At 48.4% G+C, this 16,237-nt stretch overlaps 1 protein-coding gene across 2 annotated transcripts in view; it reads left to right on the top strand.

The window, feature by feature from the left end:
* Positions 1–13,497: 13,497 nt before the first annotated feature.
* Positions 13,498–16,237, top strand: part of LOC119379048 (serine/threonine-protein kinase haspin) — an 88,605-nt gene continuing 85,865 nt past the window's right edge. For both annotated transcript variants that reach the window (XM_049413906.1, XM_037648232.2), the window contains exons 1-2: positions 13,498–13,670; positions 14,746–14,925. In XM_049413906.1, coding sequence (XP_049269863.1) covers positions 14,885–14,925 — 41 coding nt within the window. In that variant the 5' untranslated portion in view covers positions 13,498–13,670; positions 14,746–14,884. The remainder of the gene's footprint in view (positions 13,671–14,745; positions 14,926–16,237) is intronic.

Genomic DNA, 16,237 nt, shown 5'->3' with positions numbered 1-16,237 from the left:
GAACCTAAAGGATCCATCCGGACGTCTCGCAAGGTGGAGCTTGCGGCTCCAGGAGTTGGACATATCGGTAGTGCACAAGAACGGAAGAAAGCATTCAGACGCAGATTGTCTGTCTCGAGCCCCGGTTGAGCAACCACCACCGTGTGCAGACGACGACGCCAGTTTTCTGGGCATGATCACCGCTTCCGACTTAGCCGCCCAACAAAGGGCCGACCCTGAACTGAACTGTCTCATTGAACATCTTGAAAGAAAACGTACGGAGATACCCAAAACTTTCAGGCGTGCTCTTCACACATTCTGCTTAAAAGACGGTGTCCTTGTGAAAAAGAACTTCGACTCTAGGAAGAGCACCTACCTTCTCGTCGTGCCGTGGTCATTGCGTCAGGAAATCTTGCAGGCGTCACATGACGAACCAACCTCCGGGCATCTTGGGTGTACACGAACGCTTTCGCGGATCCGTGAGCGTTACTACTGGCCGCGCATTCTAGAAGACGTCAAGCATTACGTACGGACGTGCCGAGAGTGTCAACGCCGCAAGAGACCGCCAACAAAACCCGCTGGACTACTCCAGCCACTTCAACCCTCAACAAGGCCCTTCGAACAAATCGGAATGGACTTTCTGGAACCCTTCCCGACGTCTACCGCAGGAAATAAGTGGATCATTGTGGCGACAGATTACCTGACTCGCTACGCAGAAACCCGCGCCCTTGCTCGAGCCACTGCTGAAGAAGCCGCCAGATTCTTCGTTCACCAAATTGTCCTGCGCCACGGTGCACCTCAGGTCGTTATCACTGACAGAGGGACAGCCTTCTGTTGCGAACTGATGCAAGCCATTTTGCGGTACAGCCACACCACCCATCGCCGAACTACCGCATACCACCCGCAAACTAACGGCCTCACAGAACGGCTCAACAAGACCCTGGCGGACATGATGTCGATGTACGTCGATGTTGAACACAAAACATGGGATGAAGTGCTCCCATATGTCACCTTCGCATATAATACGGCCGCCCAGGAGACAACCGGGCTGACACCATTCGCTCTTGTTTACGGACGGGAAGCGACAACGACTCTGGACGCAATGTTGCCGCATGTAAACGAAGGCGACCCGAACCCGGACGTAGCGATATTTCAACAACGCGCTGAAGAGGCCAGGCAGCTGGCTCGACTGCGAACGGCAACCAAGCAAGCGACGGATGCCCGACACTACAACCTGCGACACCGCCATCAGGAATACACACCCGGCGAACAAGTTTGGCTATGGGCACCAGTTCGCCGACGAGGCCTCAGCGAAAAGCTTCTGCGGCGTTTTTTTGGCCCCTACAAAATTGTTCGTCGCGTAGGGCCACTGAACTATGAAATCGTCCCGGATGGTGTGACAGACTCCCAGCGTCGACGTGTGCGGTCTGAAATTGTTCACGTCGTGCGTTTGAAACCCTATTATGCGCGCTAGCAGACATTATGTGCCCTTGTTCCTCTTTTTTGTGAAAACTTCAGTGCCTTATGACTTCAGTGCTTGCTTTCAACATCGAGGCGATGTTTTTGAAGGGGGGAGCAATGCCACGTGCCATGCCGTTCTGCGCAGCTGCCACTATAGAGCGACAGCCGTCGCGTCATTTAGATAGGCTAGAGCGGACTGCGATTAACTTCCGATGGGCCCATCGTATCAGACAGTGCAGTATCTGATGATAGGTGTGCGCATGTTCTGTGTTGTCTTCTCAGCGCTTAAATAACTGGCAGCACGTAAGCTGTGGGTTGTTCTTTGGTGGAACGGCAGCTGTGCATGGGCACGCCGCTCCGATCCTGTTAGTGTTCCTTTTGTGTCCTAAGTGAGAGGCACAAGTACGCCTCCTTACTAATAAACCTTGTCTGCCGCACCCTCGTCTTCTGTGGATTCCAGTGACGACGACGCACGTGACAATATATAAGGTAGCACTAAACCACTATGCACAACGATGGTCGCTTGAAAATTTATTAACTGCGACCAATTTTGTTTCACTTGAATGAAATATCTACTAGTATCTCACAAGCTTTGTATTTCTTGCTCAAGACATATTTGGTTCCTTCCGAAACAACTTATCGGCGTTGCTTTAGCTCCTTCACATGACAGCTCTTTATACACTTCGCTGATTGCGGTTTTTGCTTGTCGCATTTGTAATTGGTGGCAGTCGCTGCTTTGCTTGCCGACCTGCTAGCGGCTTGCCATCTAATCACAAGAACAATAGGAAGCACCCACACGATGGTGCAAATAGCGCTGGGGAGTTCTACTTTGCTCGTAAACTTATTACGGTTTTCGCAATACCGGACCACCAGGCGCGTATACTGTACAGCAGTATCGTGTTTAAGTAGACGACATAAAACTGCAATGACTTTTATATTCTACTTATCTGCTGGCGTAAAGCGTTCGTTAGCGACGTGCTCAGTAATGCGCAATTTTTTAACAATTTTTCTTCTACGAGAGTATCCATATGCAGCCTAGAAACCTCTCAGACGTACAGTAAAACCTCGGTCATACGATCACGGCTCGTACGAATTTCGGGGTGATACGAATTTTTCTGTGGTCCCGGCCAAGACCCATTAGCCTGCAATGTATTGGAGAATGGTTGTCGCGAACCGATTTGTAGCCCGCGACGTTTGATACGAACGTACGCTAGCGTACAGGTGCTGCCCGCGCTGTCGCGGAAGACGCGTCAGTCACGCGCAGGCGCGGGCATGCGCGCTGCACGACCGTCGACGGTGCGCCGTTGCCTCCGAGATAGTGCGTGCGAATCTTGGAGGCCTTTAGGCGCCTTCGCGTTTAGAATACAGATGACGTTGACGTCGCGCTTTTTTTTTTCCCACGCGTTGACGCGTGCTACTGTGCTCGAGGCAGCAGCGTCGTTGTACTGTGTTAACACGTGCATGCCACGTCGATGCAAGCCATGTCCCCGCAATCAGACGTTCTATGAAACAAGACTGAAACTTGGACTGCGGGTCCGTCATGAAATCCCATTAAAGGTGGACGAAGACCCCAAGAGACGAAGCGGACGGTCTTGGTGAAGGAGCTTAGCCTCTATCTGTTGTGTGCAAAGCGATCCTAAGCCACTTTCGGCGCAGTGCTACGGTGTCATGCAGAAAAGCGTAGTAAGATTAGGAAGGGGCTACTAGCGGTGACGGGGCACAACACGTCTGGTTCAATAATTACACACGCGCGCATGCACCGTATTACCAGTACAAGTATGATCGTTGACGTCTAAAAACTTTACTGGCAATCATTCAGACCTGTTCATGACACTGAATCAAAACGTATGCCAACTTCCTTTTGTCGCATACTAATTTTCCATGTGTTCTGGTGATACGAATTTCGGATGATACGAATATTTTTGGTAACCCCGCGAGATTCGTATCACCGAGGTTTTACTGTAGTTGCACAAAGCGCCGAAGGACACCGCCGCTATTCCCACTATATTGCCACTTATAGCTCCAATTACCTGGCGATTAGTAACAGTAAAAGCATTTAGGAAGCCTAAAAAACGAAAACAAATATATCTAAGTAAAATCAGTGTTCCTTTTTGTGAAGTTGGGAAGCACCTACTAAACCATTATTCGTCATTCTGCGGAGAAGCGAGGCACCAGCTACACGTCTGTAAGGCATTATGTGCACTTCGTTGACGCGACGACTGATGACGATGAAGAAATATGGCTCAGCTCTTTGTAATGGGTTGGAAGCTTTAAACGGCCCACCAGTTATGTAATTTGCATTAAGTGACGCCCGGTCGCTATTTCCCTCTCCCGTCATGCTGTATAACATACGTTGACGTGGGAGAGAGACGGCGGTGGGGGGGGGGGGGGGGGGGGGGCGAAGAACTTTACTGAGACCCCGAGGAGAGAGAGAGAGAAATAGATGAAAAGGAAGAGGCAGGGAGGTTAACCTGGTGCGAGCGACCGGTTTGCTACCCTGCACAGGGGTGGGGATATAGGGGTCGGAAAGAGGACAGAGAGAAAGGGAGATAAAATAAAAACAAAACAAAACATGCACACATGCACATACATGCAGGATGTCCTATCACAGCCGTTCTGATAGCCCGGTTGAACGCAGAAAGCGCATTAGCGCCTGCACAGCCTTCTTCTGAGACGTAAAGTCCTGTCGGTGGCGCAGGATTCTTTCTTCTGAAAGAGTTCGGTTGTCCAATTTGTCAAGCGCGTTGCAAAGTGACTGTCTCTGCGAACAGTACTGTGGACAGTCGCACAGAATATGCTTAATTGTTTCATCACTTCCGCAGTGGTCACAAGCTGCGGTGTCGGCCATTCCTATGCGGAACGCGTACGCACAGGTAAATGCGACACCCAACCATAACCTGCACAGAAGGGTAGCGTCACCTCGACGAAGTCCTGGGGGAATTCGAAGGCTGAGTGTTGGGTCTAGGCCATATAGTCGTGCGTGCTGGAAGTGTGGCTCGTTCCACTGCGACATCGTGAGTTGGCGAGCAAGCACGCTGAGCTTCCGTGCAGCGTCAGTTCTGGAGAGCGGTATTAAGAGTTGATTGTTTTCAGTATGGGCGGAACGGGCAGCTTGATCGGCCCGTTCATTGCCGATAATTCCACAGTGACTTGGAAGCCACTGAAAAGTTATTTCGTGCCCTTTCTCAGTTAAATGGTGCGTCTCTTCTGCAATCTCAAATACAAGTTGTTCGTGCGGGCCGCGTCGTAAAGGTGACAGAAGAGACTGCAGTGCCGCCTTGGAGTCGCTGAACATAGTCCATTTTTGTGCCCGTTCATCACTTATGAAATGTAATGCGACACGAAGCGCTGCGAGCTCTGCTGCCGTCGATGTCGTAAGGTGGGAGGTCTTGAATTTGAGTGTTGTGGCTTTGATCGGTATCACAACTGCTGCAGTTGAGCTGTTTGGCAAAACGGAGCCGTCAGTGTATACGTGTACATAGCCTTGGTACTTCTCATATAGCAGAAGTAAAGCGAGCTGTTTAAGGGCAGGTGACGACATATCCGCTTTTTTCCGGATGCCAGGTATTGTTAGGCTGATGTTGGGCTGAGTCAGGCACCACGGAGGAATCGAAGGTCTCGCGGCGGGCATGAAACATGTTGGTAAAGACTCGCGGTAAGCGGTTACCGTTTGGCAAAAAGATGCGCGTGGTCTGTCTGCTGGTAAGGAGGCTAGGTGGTGGCGGGGAGTCCGAGCCAGATGCCTTATATGTGTCCTGAGTGTTTCAACGTCAATGTGTGTCTTGATGAGATGGTCTCCGGCGATCGCTATAGAAGCCGCCGTCGATGCACTAAGAGGCAAGCCTAGACAAATCCGGAGTGCCTGGGCCTGAACACTTTGTAACGTTCGTAGGCTTGTTTTGCTTGCGTTGGTTAATGCAGGCAAGCTGTACCGCAGGCAAGCTGTACCGCAGGAAGCCGAGAAAAAGTACCCTGTACAGCTGTAGCATGGCACTTGGGGACATTCCCCAAGTCTTCCCAGCGAAAAACTTCAACAGATGACAGACGCCAATCAACCGCTTTTTTAGGTACGATACGTGATGGCTCAATGATATGTCTCTGTCAATTATGACACCCAGAAACTTGTGTGATCGAATATACGGTATAGCTTGACCGTTGATTATTACGCTGTAGTTATTCATAGGCTTGCGCGTAAACGCCACGAGAGCGCACTTCTCGGAAGAAATTTCCAAGCCTCTGTTACGGAGGTAATGGGCAGTTTGAGTGGCAGCTCTTTGAATTCTCGCTCGCAACTGTAGGCGTGTTACGGCGGACGTCCAAATGCAGAGATCATCCGCGTACATTGATAGCCTAACTATGCTTGGCAGGTGCTCAAGGAGGGCAATCAGCGTAAGATTGAACAGCACAGGACTGAGTACGCCGCCCTGAGGGACGCCACGGTAGCTATAATGTGGAGATGTTTGGCCGTCCTCGGTGCTCACAAAAAAGGATCGCATTGAGAGATAGCTACGTATCCAACGTAACATCCGACCGCCTATTCCTACCTCTTCGAGAGCGGTGAGGATGGCTTCATGCGTAACGTTGTCATACGCCCCTTTGACGTCGAGGAACAAAGAAGCGCAGAGACGCTTTCGGCCTTTCTCGTGTTGAACGTAGGTGACCAGGTCGACTACGTTGTCAATTGATGATCGACCACGTCGAAATCCTGCCATGGCATCTAGGTAGGTATTGTTGCACTCCAAGTACCACTCCAGGCGTCCGAGGATCATCCTCTCCATAACTTTGCCTACACAACTGGCCAATGCGATGGGGCGGTAGGATGAGAGCTCCAACGGTGACTTGCCCGGCTTCAGCAGTGGAACCAGGCGACTAGTCTTCCAGCTTGTCGGGAGCGTGCCATCCTGCCAGGATTTGTTGTACAACTCCAGGAGACAAGTTCTCGCGCGTTCGCCCAGATGACACAGGGCTCTGTACGAAATTCCGTCTGGCCCTGGTGCCGACGCGTGTCCACACAAAGCTAGCGCTGCCTTGAGTTCATGGATGGAAAATGGCAAATCCATGCGGGGATCTCATGGTTGTGGACAGATGCTCGAGGGTAATAGGCTGTTTGGTGCTGTGAGTTGCCCAGATAATCTGGCACAAAATTCTTCTGCCACGTCAATATCTGGTCGCTTTTGAGAGAGAGCTAGCGCCTTGAATGGTGACCGCTGAATGGGTTTTGTGCGCAGACCTCGTACCGTCCTCCACAATAGCGATAAAGGTTTACGAGGGTCAAGGGACTCGCAAAAAACAGTCCAACGTTGTGATTCGAGTTTATCTATGCGGCGCTGAATCTTCTTCTGTAGACGTCGAGCGGTCCGTAAGTCTTCCATTGCCTCCGTGCGTCGGTATCTTCGTTCAGCACGTCGTCGGATTGCTCGAAGTCGCTCTAACTCGATGTCAAATTCCGTTAATTTCGAAGAGCATGTGAGAGTACACGTAGTATCGTGTATCGTGCTCTTGATTATCTCCTCTAAGGCAAGTGAGCTATTCGCTTGACATTGCTCTTCCATGCGAGACTGAAATTTTGTCCAGTCCACTCTTTGAATGCTATTGCGTATCTTAGAAGGGGAGAATCCTTCAATCTTAACATATGTGGGAATGTGGTCACTCCCATGCGTTTCTATGTCCGGGAACCACCCAGCACGCCTGGCGAGGCTTCGTGACACAAACGCCAAGTCAAGACAGCTGCAGACCCCGAGGAAATGGATCATGCGCTTATGGGCTTCCTTGGCAACCAATACAAGTGCAATTGCGAGGAACCCACTACGCTATAAATCATTGTAATTTTCTAGAAGTAGGGCGCCAGGCACTGTGCCAGTTTTCGTCATTCTACGGAGAGCATTGGTACCTGCTAAACGCATGTAAGGCATTATGCGCACTTTTTTGATGCTGTGCCTGATGACGGTGAAGAATTATGGCAGAGCCCTTGGTAATGGGTTGGAAGCATTCAACAACCTACTCGTTGCGCAATTCGCATTGTGTGACGCCTGGTTACAGAATTCGCGTTGTGCGACGCTTGGTGCTTATTTTACTCTTCTACCACGCTATATTGCATGTGGTAATGTGGTTCCTTCCCGACATGAAGCCTGTATAGGACCTTTTTGCAAAGCAGTTTCAAGCACCTTCATGGCTCAGAGGTTGAATACTGGGCTCCCACGCAGAGGGCCCAGGTTCGAACCTCGTTCCATCCTGGAATTTTTTTCTTATTTCGAGCAATACTGGTTACGGACACCGGCGGCGGCGGCGGCGGACAACTACGGCGCCAAAAACGGCCGGTGAAATGATCTCATAACAGCTTTCGCTGTAAAAGGGGTACGCCAATTAGATAGCTGATTCCGCGTAAGATCGAACAAACGATGGCTGGTCGACCTCTTAAATTTATTTCAAAATTTTGTATATTATTGCCTGATGAGTGGAAAGAAGAGATCCGCAATTTATTTTGCCGCCAAACATTTTTTCGAAGCACAGGAAATCAATAATGACGGAGAGGTGGAGTGGAGCGCTCATCCGCTCTGTTGTTTTGGCCAATTTTCGTTATGATTTGCACAAAATATATTTAAGTTAAGTAGCTGAAATTTCTTTACCTAAATATATGCATGTCTTCGCTTCTGCTCAGGTATTTTTAGTTTTGATGTGTAGTGTAGATGTTTTTATAAAAAACTTCAAAATTGGCCCAGGAAACGTTATTTTCTTTACTTTGAAGGTCTTTATCTCGAAAAATCCTTGTAGCAGAGCGACAAAAATTGCGCATTACGTTCTTCGCATGCTTATCCACCAAACTGCCGAATATAATATTTATATAACTTTTCAGTAAAGAGATACGATCGGGCTAATTCAAGAAAACACCGAACAGTGGAAACTTCAAACGACAATTAAAAAAAAACATTTTTTATATTTCTTAAACTTCGTCCACTTATTCTCCTCCACATCAGCTTTCACAAGCATTAAAAACATATTGCATAATTTCGTTGCACTAATGGTTACGGCCCCTCCAATGAGACCCTTAGGCAAGGATTGGCAATTCCGACTTCTTGCACAGCAAGTGTATAAAATGCAGGCAGGATTGGATTTATTTTTATTAAAAGGCCAGCAGTACCGAAAAAGGTGTCGAAGGCACTGCAGCGGCGCCAAAGGTGGTCACTGCCCTTACAAAGAAACTTACAGCCTATCTGCAGAAATTCTACAGACCACGAGTCACCCCGGATTCGGAATGAGGAAAGAAAAGTGATAGACTTTCTGTCACCCCTTGTCACCTCCCAGTAGGCAATTGGAACACCCTTTCTGCAGAAAGTCATCAGAGCATTTGTAGCCGTCAGGATGCAGCATGCCGGCAGATTGTCTGCAGAACGTCTGCAGAATTTCTGCGGCACTTCTGCAGAATGTGTGCGGAGCTTTGTCGCGGATGAAAAAAAAAATAAGAGCTATCCTTTGCGTTAGCACCCCGAGTCAAGTAACATGCAGCCTCCAGGGGTAGAATACCGTACATACACCCACCAACACACGACCACAGCGTACACGCAACAACAGCAAATACCGCACACTCGCGCTTCACAACCTAACACCGACCACCCGGTATATATAGCCATGGTATCTTGACCTGCCATTCAGTGCCGGTGGGAAAATTCCCACGCTTCAAAATTTTAAATTTACACGTTCACAGAATGCATGTAAATTTCTGCTGGATGTGCAACGCTATTTTAATTAGCGAATTCAATTACCAGCTGGCAGGCTGTCGCATGGTGCTCCAGAAAAGCTGCAGCCTTTCTGCAGAAGTTCTACAGACCATGAACAACCCAGGTGCAGAGCACGTGAAGACAAGTGACAGACTTTCTGTCACCCCCTATCAGTGTGTGACTGAAAGGTGAAATCCCTTTAATCATTATTGTCAAATGTGTCATAATCCAGAATATATAGATACATACATATATATTATATACATCCACACGCACGCACTCTGTGCGCTCATTATCAGAAAGGTCTGCTTGCCGTCTGCAAAAAATCTGCAGACTAGGTCTATATGAAGGTGACTGCGGTGACTCGGTGGTGACTCAGAAGTGACAGAGAGATGAAACCAATTTTTGTGAGGGTGCAGCGGCCACGAGTGCGGGGCTACAAGCAGGCGCGCGCGCACCCGAGATGCTCGTTGTATTGAGATGACGCAGTGAGAGCTCGTTTTCACGTCCTCAGACCGACTGAGTTCGAACAAGCAACACCTCTCGGGTGACTTGAATGCATGTGCACTGGAGCTTCGCTATTCTATCCGCCCTCTGTTCGCATCGCAGCTAGGCGCTGATAACACGGCATAGATGGAAGCAAGATGAAATCTGTATAAGGGAGCTATGAGGGCTCGCTTCACGCACGCTGCTGCCAGAGAAACTGCGCTGCGCCAGTTGCGATCAGTGGAAAGCATCAACGTGGCGCTCCAGTGGCAAAGCAAAATATGGAATGTCAAAGGAAAGAAAAGCAAAACTATCTGTAACCGGTTGCGCTTGCCTATCTTAGATGTCGGCAGCATACGGCCTGAACTGGCCGGGCGTTCGGTCCGCTGTTCACACTTCACTCGACGCCGATAGTGCTTGCGCTTTGCTTTTACTCTACTCCTCCTCAGCGTCTCACGGCGAGAAAGCATAGCTCTGAATGAGTGTATTGTGGAGACTACCTTTCGAAGCACAAGAAGCTTAATTATTGCAAAGAAGCCAAAATTTCACAGAGTTACTGATCTAAACATCAATGCTTTGAAGGAACGTTTAACACCCGAAAGATCAGTGACTGTCAGTGAGACGGACTACTTGTGCTACGCGTGCTTTTGCTACGACTGCAATGAAAGATCTTCACGGAACGCGCAGTTGAACGATGTCATTATTATGCCTTCCTGAAAAAGAAATCTACGTCATTAACCAGATCACTGCGAGCGGCGTGTCCTCTTTGAAACCTCCTGGCACAGTTAGAAGTCGGTTCAGGCCAGCCTACATCAAGAGAAAGCAAACTGAGGTGCAGAAGGTGGCAGAAGGTGGTAGCCAAAAATGTTCGCTGCAAGATGCGGTGGGCGTAAAGTTAAAGGGACACTAAAGAGCAACACGATTTTTCTCATGTTAGTAAAGTACTCTTTCACGATGCCAAAAACACCACGCTTGCTGCAAGAAGACGCTTGTAAGCGAGGAAGCGGGCTAAAAGGAAATGTGGGTGGCGACGCCACCTAGAAGTTTTCGCACAATTTGCCGTGACGTCACATATTTTGACGGCGCCTACTAGAGACTACGTAGTTCCTAATCGATAAAAATGAAGTGCATTGTCCTCTGAGGGGTCCATAGACTTAACATACCATGTTTGGGGTAATTTTGTTGAGCCAATGGCGCCAAATACGATAAATACACTTTGAAATCCGCGACGTCACGCGGGAAGATTTCGGCGCGAGATCTAAATATGAAACTTTGACCTTGATTTTCTCCTCTATTAATAAAGCTATGATGGCGAAATTAACGACATTAGACTTCTCAGAACACAATTTATCGATCTAAACCAATTCATTGTTCCTCGTTAGTGTCCCTTTAAGGTGATGCTTCGGGAAATTCAGCTGAAGGAAAGTACTGGTTCTGAGCGCATTGGACCGAGAGCTTTCGGCAAGTTCATGCAGCAACGACGGGACCCCGGGAACGCTGTCAACTTCACTCTCCTGCCATCCAAACTAGCGAAAAATTATATTAAGAAGCTTATTTCTTAAGCATGGAAGCATCGGATCTTCAGACCTGCTTGGTGCGCTGAGCCTTGCCTAAGGGTCTCATTGGAGGGGCCGTAGCTATTAGTGCAGCGAAATTATGCAATATGTTTTCAATGATTGTGAAAGCTGATGTGGAGGAGAATAAGTGGACTAAGTTTAAGAAATATAAAAATAGGGTTTTTTTTTTCAATTGTCTTCTGAAGTTTCCATGGTTCGGTGTTTTCTTGAACTTAGTCCGATCGTACCTCTTTACTGAAAAACTGTATAAATATAAGATTCGGCAGTTTGGTAGATAAGTACGCGAAGAACTTAATGTGGAAGTTTCGTCGCTCTGCTACAAGGCTTTTTTGAGATAAAGACCTTCAAAATGAAGAAAATAACGTTTCCTGGGGCAATTTTGAGGTTTTTTGGGAGGGGGGAAAGGGGGAGGGGGGAAAGGGGGCAGGGGAGAGGGATACTGGAGAGGGGATGTGGAGAGTGGGAGGGCAGAGGGTGAGTGGAGAGGGTATGCGCATGCGCAGTAAGGGCGGTCACGCCGCACACCACCACCACCACCACCACCGGATTGAACTTCGCCATAAGATACTTCGCATCTAATAATTTCGCTGCCTTTAGTTTAATTCTGGTATCATAGTGGCAACAGTATCAGATTGAGAATCGGAGTTCAGTCAGTGTTTATTGTTTCGCACGGTGCTGTTGCGATCGCAGTATCTTGTATCTTAAGATACGCAATACATTCTTCAATGCATCGGAACTACAGATACTGATACACGTCTTGCGAGACATGTCGCGATACAGATACAAGATACACAGAGTATGTAAGATAGTATCTAAGATACATGTATCTTCGATACTGCCCAGCACTGGTGATCAACGATGATCCAATTACAGAGGTTAATTTCGTATTTCACTGATCGTTGGCATGATAGCGTGATTTTTGTGCCTTGGCATCTTCTGCAAGTCCTGCCAGTTATGTGGGCTTTAACAGGAGCATCGTGTCTGTCAATCAAAATGAACTGACACACGAGCTTATGTAAACTTGTGAATTACTCAAGACCCTCCCAATTCGACTCGGGGTAGCCAGGGCGGTTTTATGTTGGGAGATCATTTCAAGCAGCGGCCAATGCCAATTTCACCGCCTGGATCGATTCGATGTCACAACGGACGAAGATTTGATGTCGTTTTCACATTTCTAAAGCTTCAGGGAGGCCACTTAGCCGGAACTCCACGTCTGCGGGAAGAGAATCGCCGATAACAGAGCAGAATCTATTAAAGGAGTCCTCAACACCCCTCGGGCACGGTGAAAGAACGCGCTCTACGAATGGCAAACACGGCTGCTAATAGTTAAGCCCAATTTTTGTAGTCGTGCGCGGTACTTTCTCGAGTGTCTCCTCTTCGTACACAGAGGGCCCGTCCACAATCGTTTCTGCGGGTGGGGCGCCAGCTCTATGCCGTCAAACAGCATATTGTTGCTGTTTGCTGATAGCTGACATAAATCACGAGCGGTGTTTGGATCAGATGCGCTTCTTGCCGCTGGGTGTCGCCGCGTACTAGCGCCGCGCTCCATCGTGTGCTCAAATTACATAGTAGCAACACTAGCGCACACAGGAATCGCAACGAGAGTGAGCGATCCGCGTTTCATCACGCGCTAAAGGTCTTGACACGCGTTGACGTAGCTTCTTTCCTCCGTGTCATTCCTTCCCGTGTAGCATCTAGCGCGCTCGTTGCGACGAGAGAAGAAGGTGCTTAAGTGTGCGACAATGCCCTGTAATCCACTCGTTCTTGACGGATCCGAGAAATTTTATCTGCGAACGATTCGTGAGGCAATAACCTCCGATACTGAGGTCATTCGACGATATACCAGGACAAGTCGATCAGAACCTTTTGGGGTCACGAACCTCGTCTTGTTCTGGGTCCTTCGTGATTTACGGTCTATCATCTAAGCTCCTTCCGAACACCACGTAGTTCACCGTAACATACACTCTTGTATACTCCTCAGTCCTCGCAAGTTAACTATGTACGTCATAGAATTATAAGCCGTAATCTTCAATACCTACTCTACGTTTCGTCGGGCCACTCTAAAGAGTTATACGTTTTTCGCCACAGTAAGGAAGCAATCCTGCGTGTAATTAGTTGCCCGTGTTTTGGTTGGGGTTGACTGGTGCTACTTGCTGAGCCTCGAACTTTCCGCCAGAGCTCCTGCTCGCTAGTAAGCAACTATCACCTACAATCCTATTCATAAAAACTGGCCCATAGCCTCTCCTTCGCACTGTCTGGGGAATAAATCGCGATTTTTTTTGTGTGTGTGAGATGCATGCATCGCAGATTTCGACGCTTTCGTTTTCGTGACGCAGGCTGAAGAAACAACGGCCGCTCATGTTGATGCAACGCCCGTGGACCTAATCCAGCAGCTACTCAACATCTGCGAACAGGAGGCTGCGGTGACGTTCGAAGTTGCACTGCGGCTCACGTGAGCGCTTTCTTTTATCGTATACGTCGTATGTCGAGATATCGGTGTACGTATGTGTGCGCATGCCCCGGAGTAAAAGGAACATGGACGAGTAGGGCCATACGTCACGCGTGTCTGACCCGAGACACGTGCCACACGTGTCTCGGGTCAGTAGTTTCCCGAAAATATTGTCAATCATCAGCGGAGAAGATGGGAGACAATGATAGCACGGTCGTCGGTAGTCCAGTCATGGGTTAAAGGAAGTGCTGCGCCGGCCATGGTTACGTGTTTCGACGTGCACTACGCATTTCGGAGTTAGTCGCTGGTGTTAGCGTGTGCTGAATATTGTGTGCGACATTCTGGAATGAGACGCGCGACCTTGACAATATCGACGACAGTAAAGTTAGGGAAACTTATAATACTGTTCGTTTCGTCCAGCGGCGAGAGGTAACTTGATGACAGTGATAATCTGTCGAACACCGGCAAACAACAAAACGAGCCGTGATATCGTGGTGCATATTAAGACCAGTAATATATTTAGGTGCATCTTCTGACGGGAGGACTGTCCACTCGTTTGTCCGGAGGAATTTCGGTGCAAAAAGCTTTCCCTGATCGTTCTCGTAAGGACTTGGTATTTAGCCAAGAGATATACTCGATCTATATATTTTTCATTAGCCAGCGATAGGTGTCAAGTCAGCGCTCATCCCGAGTTCAGGTCTCAGAGAGAGCCGCAACGTGCTGGAGTCCACTCACAGCTGTCATGTGGTAGGCCCTGCGAATAATGAGTGCTGTAGGCTAGTCGACCAATAAACGTTCATCATTTCTATAGCTAAGATGTATTCACTAGGCAATAAAACCAACTATGTCATTTAGGTTTCTTTCTAAAAGTATTAAAGGAAGGTTATATGTTGATTGTGCAGAATCTGTATGGCGCGAAGAAATTGCCTGGTTTCGCTGCTGAGTAAGATGGCGGCGCACCATGAACTTATGTTCGGGATATCATGTCCATTCCAGAAGTTGATATCTACTTTAAGAAGCTAGCCACCTTGTTTTTCTAGAAAGACGGCCCATATAGTAACGCAGTCTCCTTTTCCAGTGAAGATTGCCACAAAGTCCGCAAGCTAGGCGAAGGGTGCACAGCCGACGTGTACCTCCTCCAGAGGCCGAGTGGCGAGGAGAGCGCCGTCAAGGTGATCCCTGTGGGCAGCGAACGGAACGTGTGCGGCGAGCTGCCTATGCCCTTGGCCAGCATCATTGCCGAAGGTGTCATAACGAGGTCGGCACACTTATACATCAGATCTTTTTTTGAATTTAAGGGATCTTTTAATGTAACCGTGCTGATATAAAAGGGCGGTGCGCTGAAGAGACGCCGTCAGTGCATCGTGAAGGGCAATACATAATAATTGGTTGATTACATGATTACTAGCATAAATGGAACGAGAAGAAAAAACACGGGACAAAGCTGGGCTTCAATTGAACTTTATTACATTCAACTTGCAAGTATATATACGTAAAAATCGATGACCGCATGCGCACAGGAGGCCCTTTATAACTCACAAAAAATTTATAACCCCTATGGTACAAATTTCCTCGCAGATAATACTAACACATGCGTCAGCTTCTTTCCTAATGATGAGAGCTTCATATATCCCCCCCCCCCCCCCCCGCGTTGCGAAGCTGCGCAGCGCTGGGGTGTTTTTGTAGTACGGGCCACATGAATATCTCCTGCCATGGGCCGCAAGGTGCGCACCCCCCAGCCAGCGCCTGCACTGCCGTTCGGTGCTTCCGCAGCCTTACGTTTATGCACCAGCCGGTTTGGCCGACGTAACAACTGCCGCAGGACAACGCAATCCTGTATACCACAGCCGTTTTGCACTGAAAAAAAAACTGATAGCACGGCTCACCTTACAAGCCTTTCCCTGTGGCCTTTGTTACGCACACCGAAATGCTAATTGAAGAGGATGGGAAGAGGACAGATGCGTAGACGTGTGTTCGTGTCCCATATTTGGGTACTTGTTCGTTGTCCCACTTTAATTTGCTTCCTTAACTATTTATTTCCATTAAGCAGAATGAGAACGTCTCCCCTAAGCGTTTCTTGGTATATATGTACGTAGTTTAATTTGGGTTGTTTATGACATTTCCATGGTGCCATCACTCCAGTTCAAAGCTAAACTTGGCCTTCTCCGCTAACAAGCGCTGGCTCGTGGGGAGGGCTAACGCGGCAACGATAACCAGTTGGCTGCCGGACTTGGCAGACCACCCAAATGCCATAAGACGATATTGCGTAAATAAAAAAATTTTCAATCAGCGAAATCCAGGAATGGCCAAAATAGACATTGAAAGTTTAATAACACACTTTGCATGGCTCAAAAGAGACAGACAAGCCGTTTTTTATACTCGGTGATTTTAATGTATACATTACTCAAAGACACACTTGCTGCAACTACCCTACAGTCCAGGGGCGTAGCCAGAGTAGGTTGGGAGCGTTCAACCCCTTCCCCCGGAATTTTTCAGTTTTGCTTGCGTATAGATACACACACACATACAAACGCACGCACGAACATACGAACATACATAAAGTATGGTTG

The sequence above is a fragment of the Rhipicephalus sanguineus genome, chromosome 1, assembly GCF_013339695.2.
Source record: "Rhipicephalus sanguineus isolate Rsan-2018 chromosome 1, BIME_Rsan_1.4, whole genome shotgun sequence".
NCBI lineage: Eukaryota > Metazoa > Arthropoda > Arachnida > Ixodida > Ixodidae > Rhipicephalus > Rhipicephalus sanguineus.
Note: the sequence above shows the minus strand (reverse complement) of the source record. Positions and strands in the feature narration are given on the sequence as shown.